Source organism: Papaver somniferum, chromosome 6 (genome assembly GCF_003573695.1).
Source record: "Papaver somniferum cultivar HN1 chromosome 6, ASM357369v1, whole genome shotgun sequence".
NCBI classification, from domain to species: Eukaryota; Viridiplantae; Streptophyta; class Magnoliopsida; order Ranunculales; family Papaveraceae; genus Papaver; species Papaver somniferum.
Window position 1 is genome coordinate 14,162,145 of NC_039363.1, and position 18,317 is coordinate 14,180,461.

At 37.0% G+C, this 18,317-nt stretch overlaps 2 protein-coding genes and 1 pseudogene across 4 annotated transcripts; 1 reads left to right on the forward strand and 2 right to left on the reverse strand.

Moving 5' to 3' along the window:
* The first annotated feature begins 7,983 nt into the window (after positions 1 to 7,983).
* LOC113285458 lies at positions 7,984 to 8,627 on the forward strand (annotated as a pseudogene).
* Positions 8,628 to 9,304: 677 nt separating this feature from the next.
* LOC113286982 (transcription initiation factor IIB-like) lies at positions 9,305 to 13,609 on the reverse strand. 3 transcript variants are annotated; one of them, XM_026535640.1, is made up of 8 exons: positions 12,996 to 13,609; positions 12,086 to 12,450; positions 11,820 to 11,844; positions 10,632 to 10,761; positions 10,414 to 10,550; positions 10,241 to 10,329; positions 9,785 to 9,861; positions 9,305 to 9,676 (listed from the first exon to the last, which is right to left on the reverse strand). In XM_026535640.1, exons 2-8 carry the CDS (start codon positions 12,433 to 12,435, stop codon positions 9,546 to 9,548), a joined length of 939 nt encoding a protein of 312 aa, XP_026391425.1. In that variant the 5' UTR covers positions 12,436 to 12,450; positions 12,996 to 13,609; the 3' UTR covers positions 9,305 to 9,545. The 3 variants fall into 3 exon arrangements, with proteins under 3 accessions (XP_026391425.1, XP_026391424.1, XP_026391423.1); XM_026535639.1 differs by having other exon boundaries at positions 9,305 to 9,861; positions 12,086 to 12,435; XM_026535638.1 differs by having other exon boundaries at positions 9,305 to 9,861.
* An 8-nt stretch (positions 13,610 to 13,617) lies between these two features.
* On the reverse strand, positions 13,618 to 17,260 carry LOC113286983 (transcription initiation factor IIB). Its single transcript, XM_026535641.1, has 8 exons — positions 17,121 to 17,260; positions 15,975 to 16,391; positions 15,714 to 15,738; positions 14,769 to 14,898; positions 14,557 to 14,687; positions 14,388 to 14,476; positions 14,208 to 14,284; positions 13,618 to 14,104 (listed from the first exon to the last, which is right to left on the reverse strand). Exons 2-8 carry the CDS (start codon positions 16,325 to 16,327, stop codon positions 13,971 to 13,973), a joined length of 939 nt encoding a protein of 312 aa, XP_026391426.1. The 5' UTR covers positions 16,328 to 16,391; positions 17,121 to 17,260; the 3' UTR covers positions 13,618 to 13,970.
* Between the last annotated feature and the right edge of the window lie 1,057 nt (positions 17,261 to 18,317).

Genomic DNA, 18,317 nt, shown 5'->3' on the forward strand with positions numbered 1-18,317 from the left:
GTAGAGCCAGATGAGTAGTATAACGGGACAAATGAAATGGGGTGGTTCAAGGGGATCCACGTGGCAATATGAAGATGAGAGTTTGTGGAAATCTGGATTCTGATTGGCTAATAAGACTCTCCGACATGGTTACTTCGGGCTGAACTCGTTTGGACTTATACGAACGCTTTTTCCGGTTTGATGACGTGGAAGGGTTTGGCGATTGCTAATGTGCGCTTTGTGACACGTTTGATTTTTGACCATTAGTTCTGTGAACACTGGGTTGGTTGGGACGAGTGTTGAAGGGCTGCTATGGTACGCCCAGTTCATGAGAGCCCTACGTTTTTGAGGCGCCCTTGTTGTGGTCTGGTCACTAAATTGAAATGGGAACTGGACCAAGTGACGGGCTGAGGGCTCATTTCTTGGACCAGTGATTGTGTTTTTGTAGCGTGGGAATGAAACTGCTGGAAATAAGGAAAATGGTTACAAACACTTTCATTGTTTTTCTATAAACAGTAAAACAGGTGGGGAGTGTTGCAATCGAGGACTATATTGTGTGAACAAACATGTTGCTAACTTCCTAACTAAAATAGCTGACACAATCAAAACACATTCCACTGTGTGATTAGTAACTGATCATGGAGGTGAATATATCGGTTCAACTTTAAAACAGAAATTCTTCTTTTCAAGAGAATCATAGCTCACATGTTTCTCTTGCCCACATGCGGCAAGAGACATAATAAGATCAACTGAGGAGTAAATATTGTGTTTTTCTTGGTTATTCGTTCATCATAAGGATCTAGGTGTCTTTTTGATTGATCCTACTACATACAACTCTTCTGAAATGTTTGTAATGGGTCAAGTTCTTTCCCTTATAAAGAAATGTTGCTTGTTAATTCTTACGTTATGCCTGCTTTATCTCATTGCGGCAATTTTGTGCGCATTACTTATTAACATTCCTGATTATGTGCCCTTTGATCATGTGGCTCCTCATGCTCCTTATTCTGCTCTTGGTATTGAGTGTTCTTTTCTTCTTAATGTGGTGAACGATCGCCCACTGTATTGCCAGGACTGGAATATTCAAATCTGAGAGTACTCTCGTGGTTACTGAGAAGTATCACCTCCGACTGCTTAAGTTTACATATATTTGTGGAGGTTCCTGCACTTTTTATTTGTCTTTTCCTTCGAATGAATTTTGTCATTTCTGTGTTTGTAAGAAATAAATTTAAAAAAAAATGCATAGATTGGCGTTGAGAATTGTCTAAGAAATTGATCGTCTGTTAGCATCGTCAAGATTACACGGCAAAGGCTAATTTATGCATTCATGCATGAATTAAGAAATTTTAATTACAACAAAATATAATTACTTTCAGAAGACACAGTAGAGAATGCTCATATATAAATTTATTGCTTACAATAGTGTACTAACGAGTTCTTTGATAATTCAAATAACGAGGGCTACATTTTTGAGGTACCTGGACCAGTGACGGAGCCAAGACTTACAGGGATGTATTGGATCAGGATTTATATGGATAAAAACAGATACTAGTTTACCTGAATCTAGTAGATTTATAAGGTTTCTTAAAAGTATCTTATAGATTCTTATAGATATATAATTTTGGATTATATTGGATTGAGTTAAGATTAATTAAGATTTATAAGAAGTGAAGATCATTTTTCCCTTTCAAAAAAAAAACCATCAATAAAATTGAGGTGATGGTGGTGGTGTGTGGTATTTGTAGTGGTGGTGGTGGTTGTTGGTGGTGGTGGTCGGTGACGATGGTCGACAGTGGTGGTGGTTGGTGGTGTGTGGTGGCGATGGTGGTGGTTAGTAGTGGTGGTGGTGGGTGGTTGTTGGTGGTCGGTGGCGATGGTGGTGCTAGTGTTGGTTGGTGGTGTGTGATAATGGTGGGGAAAAGACATAGTATGATGTGATAAAAAAAAAAATTGTCCACTACAATCCGTGTAACTCTTGTGGTTTGGGTTGAGATTATAATGAGATAATAATATGCATAATTTATCTACAAATATCCATAACAATCCTGATATATCCTTCTCCTCAATTATCCTAAGAAATCTTAAATGAATTGAATACCTTGGATATTTAAAGATTCCTGACATATCCTAATTGAATACCTCAGATATTTCATGAACCCTGACATATCCTAATTGAATACCTAAGAGTTTTTAGGATTGTTAGATATCCATCTAAATCCTAATCCAATACACCCCTATTAATGCTCCCGGGGTCAATATCAGCGAAACCCAAAATTTTCAATTTCCTCCTACCCGTTTTGCCCCCACAAATGGTTGAATTTGCAAGAAAACCAAGCTTATTTACACTGAATTTTGAAAACAAGTGGAGTCTGTGGACCCATTTGTCTCTGTGTGCCTCCGTCCCCGACCCGGACCTTAACCAAAATGAGTCTACAAATGGTCTTATAGAATAAAGGCTATTTATTATAAGCCATTTGTTGTTATATGCTAAATCATACCGACCTCACATTCTCAGTGTAATGAATGGTTTATTATAGTGTGGGAATAAAACTGCTGATATGAAATTTTAGGTCTAGTTTTATGAAATTTTCGGTTGTATTGTTTCTGTGTTGGGTCTTGTAACATCTTATGTAATGGTTTACGTGAACAACAAGACAAGTAGGGAGAGTTGTGATCAAGAACTATATTGTGTGAACAAACATACTACTAACCCTCTAAATAAAAAAGCTGACACGATCGACACATTTCCTTTGTGTGATTACCAAATAACTTATCTGTTTTACTATTAAATACTCCCTCCGTTTCTAAATAATAGGCTGGTTTGTATGTAAATTTGCACACAAACAGCCTATTTTTTTAGAAAAAGAGGGAATATCTTTTTACAGTAGAACACTGGTTCAAGCCTTACACTGGTAATAAGATTCGACCAATGAGTAAACATTTTTGTTGTTGTTTTGGTTAAAGTATTCGTAAGGGTTTTAGGTGTTGATCCTACTACAGATAGGTATAAAATTCTTCCAAGATGTTTCTAATGGATGTAACTCTTTCCCTTATAAAGATATGTTGATTTTTAATTCTTACGTTGTCCCTGCTTTATCTCGTGACGATAATTTTGTGCATACTAGTCACTACACGAAATCAGAGAATTTATAACGTTGAAAAAACGTTAGTATCCATATATTGTAACGTCCACAAAATGTTGCAAAAGTGTCGTTATTATTAGTGTTACAATATTTTATTAATGGTTCATTTTGTTGCAATAAAATTTTATTAAATAACGGTTTCATTCGTTGGAATAAATACACCATTGGTTATCTAGTCAGCACAAGATTTATCTGATGTCATTTTGTTGTAACGGATAGCCGTTATTGTGCAGATCGTAGAAAATGCGAGGGTACCCAAATATACCTCAAGCTAAAACTTTTCCTACCTATAAGTCCTTTCTCCGAAAGTGATTGTCTATAGACTGTGTCGAGACAATACAACTAATCGGTTCACACTTCGTGTGATCGTCTATGGATACGAGATCGATACACAACAACGAAGTATGTTACTTGATAAAAAGGTTCGGACTTAACCAAACACAATAGGATTCACTTATCAAGTAAATAGGAATTAACGTTTGTGTAATTTACTTTAATTATAATAAAAAATTATAATGTGGAAATATAAAGTAAATGACACAGCAAGATTTTGTTAACGAGGAAACCGCAAATGCAAAAAAACCCCGAGACCTTGTCCAGAATTGCATACTCTCAAGATTAATCCGTTACACAAAATCACACCTAACTTCGTATAGTTGAGACCAAGCAACTAAACCTATATATAGTTCACCTAGTTCCGTCTGTATTCCCACGCTCCGACTTATAAATAAGTCACGTACTTGGAACAATTCCTTTGGCTCGTATTCTAAACAGTAAAGGAACAACAAATCTGTTTTGTATCAACTCTCTTCAACCAAGTGATATGAGTCGGACAAAGGCTCTTCTGTTTATCTTAACATAAACTCCTTCGTCAGGTCCTTAGATTTATCTTATGTTCAATTACCGAAGTAATCGTTTAAGATTAATCTAACAACACTATTAATCCAAAGAATTGTGTTGATGTCGATCTACTCAATTAATCAATCCAATCAATCACAAGGATAAACCGATTATTAATTGGATCCTCTTTTACCGAAACAAGTATTGTGCACACCAAAGATTATGAACCCAAAAATCAGAAATCTTCAATATCTTCTTCATCTTCAAATCTTCTTAGATCTTCAATAATAACCTGCACACAATCACTTGAATCTCTTGTGATCAATCACGCACAGAACGGAGTCTGTTAACAATGGATTATCACAAGATCGTCTTTAGAACTAACAACAGTTTAAAGATCCATGTCGAAACTCTGAACTAGTTTGAGTGAATTTCAAATTAGAAGAGAAGATTCTCAAGCATAAACAAACTAGGTGCGATCAAAGTTCAACCATCGTTAGTCAATCAAATCAATGAAAAAAAGAAGATAAAACGCAATTATCTAGTTTCCCACCAACGGTACACACTAGAGCTTCTCAATCCCAAAGAAGACTTTAAACTGAGCGGCCGGAAGAGATTTCTCCTAATTAGGTTACTCTCCTCTCCGAATAGGCGGCTACACCAGTAACAACACAACAAAGAGGAAGCTTGTTGTTATGAAGGATTAGTTTGCTAGAAAGACAAACTTCAAGTATTTATAGACAAGGAAGTTTGGACACCAAGGAATTTCCAAAACCGAAAATATTCTCAAGATATTCATTAAAGTAAAAATTTGGTTTTCATAATTCCTGAAAATGATCTGTCCAAAAATAATGATCGAAATCTCTTGGAAAATATCTAATTAGTAAATGCACATTACTAATTTTTATTCCCTACAAAATGAAATTAATAACCTTAATTAAAAGATTCTTAACTTATTTATGTTTCGATCTTGGGATTCTCTTCCCTTAGCTATTAAGGAAAACTTTGAACAATAAAAGAAATAAACATTCATAGCACGTGTTCGGGAGGTGAGACTAATGCTGAATTGGGAATACGAACTCGAGACGAGTGGCGAAGATGGAAACGAAAAGATTTCGAATACGAAGCGCATTACCAAATTCTTAAGGAGTTTTTAATAACTCGTATGGGATGTTAAGCTTAGTAATGTTTTCATGGATGTTGTCAAGTTTAAGTTTTAATGTAACGCAAAAAAATTAGTTTAAGTTTTAATATAATGAAAAAAGTAGAAAAATTTGTAATGAAAAAACCAGAACAATTTCATTCACCATAACCAAACTACTACATATTCATTCAAATTAAAGCTGATACATTAATTAATTAAGTGGCACTACTTCATCGTCGTCTTCATCATCCTCATCTTCAGCTTAAACCCCAAATTGTTTTTCCATGTTTCTCTTGTTTCTTTTTTCTTCCAATTCCTCTGTTATCCTGTCCATCTCCATCTCTCATACCATCAATTGTCTGGCATTCATTTTTTCGGTGTCTGCATTTAGAATCTTATTCTTGTCATAGTATGAAACAATTTTTTCTTGAGTTAGTCGATGTTTTTTCATCTCCTTAGTCAAGAACTTGCGATCTACAACTCTTTGTTTTTCGACGACCTTCTGATGCTCTATCAAAGTTTGAATAGTACTACTACCTCCTTCACTTGCTTCTCCTTCTTGGACAGCTTTTCTCGCTGCTCTTGCATGATTTCTTCCTAATAATTTTCTCTTATTTGCAGTATTGACATTCAAGTTGGAATTGTTGTTTCTGGTGGTTTCTGGTGAAGAAAATGGATTATCTGAAGGGGGATGAGATGATTGAGATGGTGTGAAGCTGGCGTTGAAGGTGAAGAAGTCTATGGTGAACTTGAAGGTACATTCTGCATGTTTGCTAACACTTCTAGATTATATTTAGGCAACACTTTCAAAATATGATAACAACTTTCATAAGCAAAATTTGTCCCATGTTTATGGTGCCAATCAGTTCGGCACTTTCGTTCGACATCAACATCGACAAGACCGCTCTCTCGACCACGAGCAGGTTGCATTAGAGCAGCGACATACAAGGAAACTTGGACGTTGATTGTAACAAAGCAACCGGAAAACCTATTTGCATCACGCTCGTTGATGTTCATGGTTTCGTTTCAAAAGTTAGCAAATATGTTATCCCACAACTTGGTAGATTGTTGACTGGCACCATCGATACTATCTTGTTTAAAGAACACATAGTTTCTGCAAATGCTTTCATCTTCGGCTACGGTAAATTTTGGACCCCTAATCTTCTTCTTTTGTTGTTTAGATTGAGTATTAGATTGAGACATATTAAAGAAATTGTACAATACAAGTGAATGAAATAGTTAGATGATGAAATTTTTTTTAGATTAACAAATGTGAAGAGTAGAGAAGACAAGGTGTGAGTTAAAATGGTAGAGGAATATGGTATTTATAGGGGGGGAAAATTATGGCCGTTGGATCAGATTATACTCAGCGGTGCAAACTAAACCGACCGGTCTTATAAACCGGTAGCGGTGCAGTAAACACCTAACGGTGTAAACTAAACCGACCGGTCTTATAAAACCGATAGCGGTGCAGTAAACACCTAACGGTGTAAACTGGACCGAGTGGTCGAGACTGCCAGTTTGCCCCCTCCATAATGGGTGCTTAAATGGCAAACTCTTTGATTTGCCACACCCATAGGAAAGGGCCTAAAACACCTCTTATTAGCTTCCATGTCCCAAAAGTTCTCACTACGCCCCAAATGATGATTCATATTTTAGGCTTGGTTTTCAGCTCCAACTTAAACTAGCCAGGTGAAAGAAAAGTTTCTTGGGTGTTGGCGTTGAGGGTACTGGAGCCAGGGAAAATCAGGCCCTGATTCTATCCCTGTCCCTATCCCTGCTCCATTTGTTGAAGCTACAGGCAAAGTAATCCCAAATTTGGAGCGAAAAGTTGCAGTTAAGAAGTAGATGTGCAGTATTAAAGTTCAAATGCACGGCACTGTTTGTACATGTAACTGTAAGTGGCAATACTGTGCGTTGGTAACATTGGTCTGCCAAACGGACCCTAATGTTCACTTTTGCCGCCACTATTAATTCTAGGGATATTTTATAAAGTACTCATGTTTTGAAATGTACACTTCAAAAGTATCCCAATTGTTTATAAATTTTCTTAAGTACCCTGTTTTATTCAAAAGGCAAATTCCATCTAGTTAAGTGGTAGGTGACAGTTATCTTTCCTATTAAAAGTCTTATTTATCCTTGAACTACATCTCCTTGGTAGAGAGGATAATGATTCGACGATCCTGAAAGAGGGTGTAACGATCCTGAACTAGGCTCGACGAACCTGAAAGTGGTGTAACGACCCTGAACCGGGCTCGACTAACCGGAAATATATTGTAGAAGATTGATTCTCCACCAACCAAAAATCCCAAGATGCCTGAGAATGATGAATCCTTTCAGGGAATGATGAAACGAACCTGAAAATGATGACACGATCCTGAACTGAGCTCGACAAATTGAAAAAATGATATAAAAGGTAAATGTACTAACAAGTAAAGGATAAAGAAGTAAACTTTAAAGAAAATAAACCAGTGTTGACTAATTAGGATGGAAAACCAAACAGTTGGGGCACTTTAGAAATTTCTAAAACACAGGGGTAACAAAAAAAAGAGGTCAATAAAACGGGGTACTTTATAAATTCCGCCAAATTTCAAAAGATCTCATTTCAGAATTTTCACTTTTAAACTCCGCCAAATTTTTCACCAAACTGCACAATCCGTATGAAACCTTAAAAATCAACATCAGCCGTTGATAACAACCGCATGACACCTTTCCAACCAATAGAAAAAGCCGAAACAAGACCATAATCCGTATGGAACCTTTCAATTCATTATCAGCCGTCGATAAGAACCCAAAGAAGAAACACAATCCCGCCCAAATCTTACTCTTTTCCTCTATAAATTCCCCATCCCCAAATCCTTCCTCCTCACAAATCAATCTCTCTGAAACCCTAATTTTTTCTCAGATCTATTCAACTTTCATCTCCAGCAATGGCTCGTACCAAGCAAACAGCAAGGAAATCCACCGGAGGTAAAGCCCCAAGGAAGCAAATTAGCAACAAAAGCAGCAAGAAAATCTGCACCGGCAACCGGAGGAGTGAAGAAGCCTCACAGATTCAGGCCAGGAACCGTCGCTCTTCGTGAGATCAGGAAATACCAGAAGAGTACTGAGCTGTTGATTCGCAAACTCCCATTTCAGAGATTGGTTCGTGAGATTGCTCAAGATTTCAAGACTGATTTGAGGTTCCAGAGTTCAGCAGTTGCCGCTCTGCAGGAAGCAGCAGAAGCTTATCTTGTTGGTTTGTTTGAAGATACTAATTTGTGTGCAATTCATGCTAAAAGGGTTACTATTATGCCTAAGGATATTCAACTTGCTAGGAGAATCAGGGGTGAACGTGCTTGATTAATGGCGGGTTTTGTTCAATTTCTCTTCTTATCTTTTGGGGTTTTTTGTGTAAATGTCTTGGAGGTTTTAGATCTATGGGGTTAGTAGGTTCTATGTGTTTTCATTTTGCTGTGGTTAAACTGTGATTTCTGGAATGATTCATCTAATGGAAAATCTTCACAGTTTTTTCCTAACTCTTATTTGATTTTCATCTTTTGTTTGTCTGATTTTCCAATTGACTAAAATCCCCAATTTAGATTGAACTGAATCCATGATTCCAGGTGGTTTTGTAATCCTAACTTGATCTTTATGGCCTTCTGTAAAATACTCCAAATACTTCTCTATTTGGGTTCATCTAATGAGACATGTTCACAGTTTCATGTCTATAGTCATTTCTGATCTTAATGTTTTGCTTTTGTTTTGAAAATCCTCCATTCTGATTGAATAAATTTGTCTGAGTTGAATCTTAATTCGGATTGAAACCCTTAATCATCATACATATAAGGCTCCTAATCTGAATCTTCATTGGCCTTCCCATAAGATAGACCCCATTTCTGGTTGATATGCTAGGCCTGTTGCAGTCCCTTGGCAGTTCAAGTGTCATGTTCTGGGGAATTTGAGGCAGCTCCATTCACTAAAATTTACTTGATGCAATACTTTAAGAATTCATAGTCTGCTGAATAGGAATTTGATTAGGCCACTATTTTTGGGCTTGCGCATTGGCATTGTGAGATATCATCATATCAATCAGACTTTGTCCAACAAGTTCAGAGATTTGGAAGTTATCATTTCAAGGCATACCCTTGGCTGTTTCTTACTCGGTTACTTTTGATAAAACTACAATAGATAAATTGCTTTCAAGGAGCAAGCAATGTGAGATAACCAGTCCATCATTTTGGTATACTGAAAAAATATTCCTTGAATCTATACTAAATTATGGCACAGAAAGGACCATAAACTGAGTACATCATAAGAGCTATGGTGCCATACAAGTCCAATACAGAAGAAAGAAAAAAAACATTGAAATAAAAATGCACAGAAAATTGTGAAATTACAGCTCACAGGTTCCTCAGCTTTTAAGTTCGCTGTAAATTGTGAACGTTGTGACAGGATCAACTTCAAGGGCTGCATAAGTTCCTCAGCTCCTCTTTTGCGTACCAGGTAGGTATTAACCTAACAGCGTAAGGATAGAGATCCTTATATGAGTTCCTAATGGTTCCCTCGGCAACTCCAGTTGCCATGGATATATCTGCACACCAATGATTTGAGGAATGAATAATAACCCCATAAAGAGAGTAACAGCAACAATATATGCTAGAAGTAACAGAGAAAAACAAGTGTTTGTTGCTTCTCAAACCTCGGAGTAGTTTCTTCTCAGCAGATAGCTGGGTTATCATGTAAATGACAGCAGCAGCTACTGAAATAGGGCTCCTCCTGCAAGACATCAGTAACTGTTATTATTTCCATAGATCCGGAGCACAACAATGATGTATTTGGTCTTTAAGTAACAGACTAAATTCGCCTTCTCCATAACGGTTTATACTCTAATGCTATAACATAGACTGAATTCGTCTTCTCCACAACGGTTTATAAGGTTTATGTAGAGGTTCTAACAGATCTAGGCTACGTTATATCTACGGTTCCAAATTCAAACCTTTGGAATGGTGAAGTCAATTGGGAAGAAGAATACATAAACATACAACTGACCGAATCAAAAGGAAAACAGAAGACCATAAAATCACAGCGATTACAATTGCTAAATTGGCCCTGTCAAGGAAACACAGGCCAAAAGGAAAACACAGAACTAAAATACCTTATGTCAAGCTCTTCCGACTTTTGAACTGCTTCTTGGGCAGCTTTAACAGCTTGGTTGGTCATGCCAAGATGGGAACAGAAACGCCTCTGCAGATTCAGGAATTTAAAATCATTATACAGAGATCTCACCACTATAGTATACAAAGAAAACTGAGATACCAGACGACTCACCAAAAAGTCTACAGCATGTACAGGGTTTACAGAAAACGGAACCGACGGGTCCGGATCTGACTCCATTTGTTTCACGATGTACTCTTTCGCGCGCCCTATTTCCTTCTTTGTTGCTCCATTGGCAACAGAGCAAATTTCTAATTGCAAACTCACAGGTTCAGCGGTAGCTCAACCAAGAGAAACATAAATCATGTTGCATTTAAGCTAAGGGTGCATACCCTTCACTGTGCGAGGTTTATCCTCTTGACGACAAGCTATATACAGGCATGCTGCCAAAATTGCATCTTGATTTCTTCCTCTAATCGACTTCTGATCTTCCACTTTCTTATATATCTCATTCGCTCTGTCCTGCATGCCAAAGTCTCACACCATCACTGAGCTGCAAAGTTCAACTTGAGCTACATATGAGCAATAACAATCCTCAACAGACCGTATAAATTTGAGAATTGCATTCAGAACAGCAAAAGTTAGAGGCCAATAACCATAGATCATAAATGATAACTGCAGAAACTTAGGACTACTATATTCAGAACAGCACGGGAATCTGTGCTACTAATGATTCTACAGAACACTATGGCTAATATGATCCTAATTGCAATGTTTTAGAAGACTAGGAACAGATCTAATAACAAGAACATGCACACGGAAAAAGATAACAGCATGTAGTTAACAAATAAGCATTTAGAAAATTCGTAGAAAGGAAAGAAATAAGTTTTGATTTGGTTTATCTAAGAAAAATTATCCACGAGGGAGTTTCTTTCACAGATATGATCTGAGATCTCTTTGAACTCACTATCTTTTCAACTTTAGCATGAATCTGTTAACTAAATTTAGAGTCTAGTAGGTTGGACAAGAATAGGATTCTTAAATGCTAAAAGGTTAAAGATACTGCAATATGGTCATTGGATAATCCAAATAAATGAAACCTATGCTTAGAAAATGTTCTGGAGAGTGAAAAGTAATGTTGATCTACTGGATATTCAAACACCAAGGTTGTTCTCAACTAGTAATTTAACCCTTCGATTCGAGTTCCATTATGAAGTTACACGGTGTTAATATAAGAAATCCATCGAGGTTCCTCTAGAAAGTGATAATATCTTTGTACATTATAACAGGACCCTAAGAAAGACTTATGTTGGTGGTGCCAGTGACAACCATATCATATAAGCTGGGAAATCGCGAAACAGACTTCTCTTGACAAATGTCATCTGGTTTTCCTACTGGTGTACAAGAAGCTTAACTGTAATGCACGGCCATATCATATTAAAGCAAAGTTTATAATATACGCTCAAGCTAAACAAAACACCATCAGTTTCATCTACCTGCTTCATAAACTTAGATTAAGTTGCCATATCTGGCTCAAGAAATATTTTCAGAAAGGATACTTTCAATTATAACAATGATACCTTTATGGTTGCAACAAGGCCCAGTCTGCAAACACAGAAATGTGGCTGAATCAGTTATTTCTCAATTCAACTAAAAATAAAAAAGATTGAATCAAAATAGCAGCATGCAGAACAAATACTTCAATGGAAGCCAGCACACTCCTCATCGTGTTAATTGGGATAAACTTGAATTCAAAAAAACAACTTCTGGTTGCACTAAACTACGATCCATAGCTAAGAAATTCGCGTCATATGAGAGAGAGAGAGAGAGAGAGAGAGAGAGGGACCTGTCAGACATGGTAGCGATGGTTTTGAATGGTTGCATAAGCGTCCGATCAGGATTTGAACCCCGATTCTGCCAACGTCCTAGAGAGGATGACAGAAAATCACCAGAAGCACCATTCGGCTTTGAAATTACAGTGGAAAGACCACCATCCGTGAGGAGAGGGTTCGATGGACCACCAACACGATTGGGGTCATTATCACCAGACTCATTTGCAAAGGTCCTCCATTCAGATGTCTCATCGATGGAGTGAGCTTCCAAGACAAGCCCGCATTCCGAACAAACTGTGTCCCCGGCAGAGTGGTCAAACACTACCTCTGTGTTTCTTTTACAGTCTGAGCAAAATGCATCCATCTGAAAATATTCGTCCTTCAAGTGATTGGCAAATAAAGACAACATAAATAGAATTAGAACACTGTATCATGACCTGATATAGGGAAACTGAGATCAGTCATCAGTGCCATGTATAAAGGTGGATCTTGCTAAACTCTTATACCAAAGAAGATTAAATAACAGACACATAAAGACGGTGTGATTGATTGTCAAATGTTCATATTACATCATCCTTCAGTCGCGATTAGAGCAAAACTAGTTTTCTGAAATTGCTACAACAATAAAAAAAGAAGGGATAAACAAATGCAGTTTAGGAAAAAAGAATCCTTCTTAGCCAACAGAAGGAGATTACAGCATGAAATCAGACATGCCTGAACACTAACAGCAATAAAATCCACATCAACAATCAAAATGTATGGAGTAATTGATCTCAAGATTCCCAACTGAGATCAAACACATAGAGGGCAACAAACTGAAACCCAAGGATAATCTTTATGTTATTGTTTCGATTCATTGAAAAGTTTACAGGGTTATCATTTGCAAATGAAATTCAAGAGTGAAAAAGGAAATGGTAGATATACCTGATTTCAATTTATTTTCCGTCTGATTTTTGCTTCTGTTTATGAAACCTCCTATTTCGATAAATAAAAAACCCTGATTTTGGTTGAATTGGATTGAACACTTCTTCTAACCGATCTCCATGGCCTTCTATAAATAAGCATACATCAATACCTGTCCCCATAACTGCTTGATATGCCAGACCTGTTGCCACAAAATTTGGAGTGTAAAGTCGATCTCAAGCCAGACATGCCCAAAATAGTTTATGTTATGCGTGCACAGTTGCGTTTTGACAAATGCATATGTAGTTGTGGATAGTGAACAAGCAGAGGGCTAAAGCTTTGGTTGTGGAGCAATTGAATGGGAAATGAAGAACAAAGCCTGGAATCTGAACTTGGAAGGGGATACTGTTAAGGTTAACTAAGGCAGTCAATGGTAGTGGCAGCGTCACTAGATGTACAGATACCTAACATCGATATCAAGCTTCAGTCGTCGTCTGAAGTTGAATCTCGAGTGTCAGTCCCAGAGTAACAAACAGTACTGCATATATTTCCCTGCCTCAAACTTCCTCCAAATGACATGTTCGACAAACCTTGCTAATCCCGTTATATCTGAAAGATAAAGATATATTCTAGAAATGCGAACTTGAGCAATATATAGCCTTGCCTGTTTCTTACTCTTAAGCAAACTACAATATATCCAATAAATAGTTTCCACAGAGCAACCAATGTGAGATCAATGAGTCCATCTTTGATTCTTTTTCCCTATATTGAAAAAACATTCCAAGAATCTCTACTAAGTTATGTCAGGGCATGGACTACCAGCCATAAGAGCTTTGGTGTGATAAAGTCCAATACATAACCGAAGAAGGAACGAAATAAAGATGTACTGGAAATTGTGAATTTACAACAAAACAACTGATTTTAAGCCTCGAAAAGTTTCTTCATGAAGAGAAAGGAGAGGACAAGCTCATCAGAGAAGTTGTTACAAGATACACTTCAAGGGCTGCATAAGTTCCTCAGCTCCTCCTCTTTTGCATACCAGGTAGGTATTAACCTAACAGCGTAAGGATACAGATCCTTGTATGAGTTCCTAATGGTTCCCTCAGCAACTCCAGTTGCAATGGATATATCTGCACGCCAATGACTTAAGGAATTAATATCCATGCAAGGAGTAACAGAAAAGGTACATTCTCTAAGTGACAGAGGGAATCTAAGCTCTGCCGCTTTTCAAACCTCGGAGTAGCTTCTTCTCCTCCGACAGCTGAGTTATCATGTAAATGACAGCAGCTGCTACTGATATAGGGCTCCTCCTGCAAGACATCGATAACTTATACTATTATTTCCATAACTAGTTCAGGAGCACAACAATGTCCTTATGTCAAGCAAACACAAGTCAATAGGAAAACACTATACCTTATGTCAAGCTCTTCCGACTTTTGAACTGCTTCTTGTGCAGCTTTAACAGCTTGGTTGGTCATACCCAGATGGGAACAGAAACGCCTCTGCAGATTCAGAAATTTTACATTATTACAGAGATCGCAGCAATGTAGTAGAGCAAAAACAAAGATACCAGAAAACTCACCAAAAAGTCCCCGGCATGTATGGTTCCCATTTCCATAGATTGACCCAACTCTATCTCCATTTGTTTCACGATGTACTCTTTCGCGCGCCCTATTTCCTTCTTTGTTGCTCCATTGGCAACAGAGCAGATTTCTAATTGTAAACCCACAGGTTCAGCGGTAGCTCAACCAAGAGAAACATAAATCATGTTGCATTTAAGCTAAGGGTGCATACCCTTCACCGTGCGAGGTTTATCCTCTTGACGACAAGCTATATACAAGCAGGCAGCCAAAATTGCATCTTGGTTTCTTCCTCTAATGGACTTCTGATCTTCCACCTTCTTATATATTTCATTCGCTCTATCCTGCATATCAAAGTCTCAGACCATCAGCGAGCTTAGAAGGTTCAACTTCAGCTACATGCAAAGAAATGCACTGCTGGGAAGAACATACTACAGAAAACACAATCCTCAACAGATTTTTTAATTGGATTCAGAACAGATATGGGCCTATAACCATATATCATCAATGTTCACTGCATCAACTTCAAACTACTAAATTCAGAAATAGCACAGAGCATATGTGCTACTAATACACAAAAACTAGGCTAATATGAGGTTTATTGCAATGTTCTAAGAGAGTAGAAAGAAATGCAAATTACATAAACATGCACACAGACAGAGTGAACAGCATAAAGTTAACTACAATAAATTTAGATATGTATCGCTTCATCAGTTCAAGAACACACGTTCGACGAAAGGGAAATCAAGAAATGGAAGATGACGAGAACAAACTCGTGATTGGGTTTATTTAGAAAATTTGGTCATCAGATAATCCACCTTTGCTTACAAAATGTTGGCACACTGGAGTGGAAGCAACAGTGCTCTACTTTCTTTCCAATTGCAAAGGTTGCTCTCGGCTAATAGTTAATCCTCCAATGGCAGAGGTTGCTCTCAGCTAATAGTTAATCCTCTAATTCAAGTTGACATTGTTTAGTTAGAAGGTGTTCATCTAAGACAAGTAGAGAGGCTCCTCTCTAAAGTGCTAATCTACTTCACATAATATATCAGGACCCTAAGAAATTCATGTCGGTGGAGCCATGACAAGAAACTATTTCAGGTAACTAAAAGAATATTCTCAATTACAAATATGGATGAGCGAAAAGTGTTTATGGTGATACCTTTATGGTTGCAACAAGGCCCAATCTGCAAATACACAATTGTGGCTAAATCAGTTGTTTCTCAATTCAACTAAAAATATGAAACAAAGAAGAATCTCGAACAAATGAATTGAATAAAAATAGCGAAACAATTGTGGTAAAAGCAAAACAAAATTGAATAAATATAGCAGAATCTCGAACAAATGAAACAAACCAAAAAACTTCTGGTTGCACTAAACTATGATCCAAAGCTAAGGAATACACGTTAGATAAGAGAGAGACCTGTCAGACATAGTAGCGATGGTTTTGAAGGCTTGGATAAGCGATCGGTCAGGATTTGAGCCCCGATTCTGCCAACGTCCTAGCGAGGATGACAGAAAATCACCAGAGGCACCATTTGGCTTTGAAATCACAGTGGAAAGACCACCATCAGTGAGGAGAGGGTTTGATGGACCACCAACACGGACGGGATCATTATCACCAGACTCATTCGCGAAGGTCCTCCATTCAGATGTCTCATCGATGGAGTGAGCTTCCAAGACAAGCCCGCATTCGGAACAAACTGTGTCCCCTGCAGAGTGGTCAAACACTACCTCTGTGCTTCTCTTACAGTCTGAGCAATAAGCATCTGCCATCTCAAAACCTTCTTACTTGGAAACAGATTCACAAATAGAAAGTGATCGGCTGTGTTTCTTCAAACTAAAAAAACAAAACAAATGGCAAATAGAGACCATTAGAATTAAATTAGAATTGTATTATGACCAGTTATTCAGAATCTGAGATCAGTCATTAGTGCTATGTACAAAGGCGTGTATTGCTGAACACTTATAGCAAAGAAAAACGAATAACAGACGCATAAAGAAGTTTAATAGGCTGTCAAAAGAGTTCAGCAATACAGAGATATTGCAAACATGGTCGCATATGGTGTGGTTCGCATTCACATCATTAAAGCCAAACTAGTTTTATAATACTAATTCAATGAAAATGCTACAACAACAAAAAAGAAAGAAAAGAAGGTATAAACAAACATGGTTTACACAAAAACACAAGCTTTCTCAGCTGACAGAGTGAAATTCAAGCATGAAATCAGACATGCCAGGACACTAACAGCAATAAAAGTACAATTTACATCAACAATCAAACAAAGACTCAAAAACTTCCGAGTATGGATAGTGTACTTGGTCTCAACTGAGATTAAACACAATAAAAAAAGGGCATTAAAATCTCACTGTCAATCTTTTCAAAATCACTTAAAAGACACAAAATTAGACAAAACAAACTAAAACCCACTAAAATTCAAGGGAAAAAAACTGAAATCCAAGGGCAATTTTTAAGCGTTGCCTCAATGCGTAGAAAATTTATAGGGTTACCATTATTTAATGTTTGCAAAATGAAATTCGAAAGAGAGGTAGGAGATGGTAGATATACCTGAAATCAACAAAGTTCCAATCTACACCCCAGAATTCTTCTCAGTCTCTATTGTCTGTTTTTCTGTATAAAGCTCGGTTTTTTCTTTGGAGAAGACGAAGAAGAATTTAGGAGAAAGAGAGAAAGATCTTCAGACCTACTCTGTACGCAAGATGGGGATATTTATAGCGAAAAATACTAGAACCACACTACTATATGGGTTCAATATTTAGAAGCCCACCATTTTTATTTTCAGGGCTTGATAATAAAGTGACATTTTCATAATATCAAGATTGCACTTTAGTATATATTGGTAATAAAACTAGGTCTAAATTTCATTTTCGGTTTCATTTCCTTTTTCACTTTCTCTCACTCTTATTTTCTTTTGCTCTCTCTCTGATGAAGAAACAAACCGAGAAGACACGATTTCTAAGCGAATTTTTCAGTGAAAAATGATTTCAAAACCTAGATCTAAGCTTTACAAACAAAGATCCTGATTATCTGAACATAAATTCGTCATCAGCATCACTTGTTCTTCGAAGATTCGATGAGAATCAATAGACAATGAGTGATAATCATCATCAACAACAACTGAATCTGAAGATTCTCCTGGAAAATCAAACGAACAGGTGACATTTCAATTCAATCGGTTGATTTAATTCTTAGATTTCGATTTTTATTTTCTAAAAAATCATTTGGAAAAATTTAATAGTTTGATTTCAGTTCAAATATGTTACTGAAATCATAATCAGAGTTCGATTTGTTGTAATCTCACCTCAATTTTACTTTTGAAAGAAATTTTTTCAAAGAAATTTCAAAGAAAATTTTCTAGGGTTCTTCAACGAAATTCGATCTATCTTTTAATCTCTTATCTTGATCGAAAATCGGTTTTCAGATTCGAAATCTGTGAATCATAATCTTTTTTACCCATTTATTTGATATGAATTTCATTTACTTTGATTGTCGAACTGATTTGAGCTCATCTTTCGCAGATTGTTTTAAGTTCAATATATATTTGCTATATTCAGTACCTTGTCCTGCGGACTAAAGCTTAATCAACGAAGATACCTGGTAGTGTACGGTTGAATCTAAACAATTTCGACAGAAACTCAGTGAAATTAGATAAGTTTCTTTGAGCTTCTTTACAGTTCATGAGATTGATGGATAAAACTTGTAGAACAGGAAGAGAAAATATGTGTGAACTTTTTTTTAATGTGA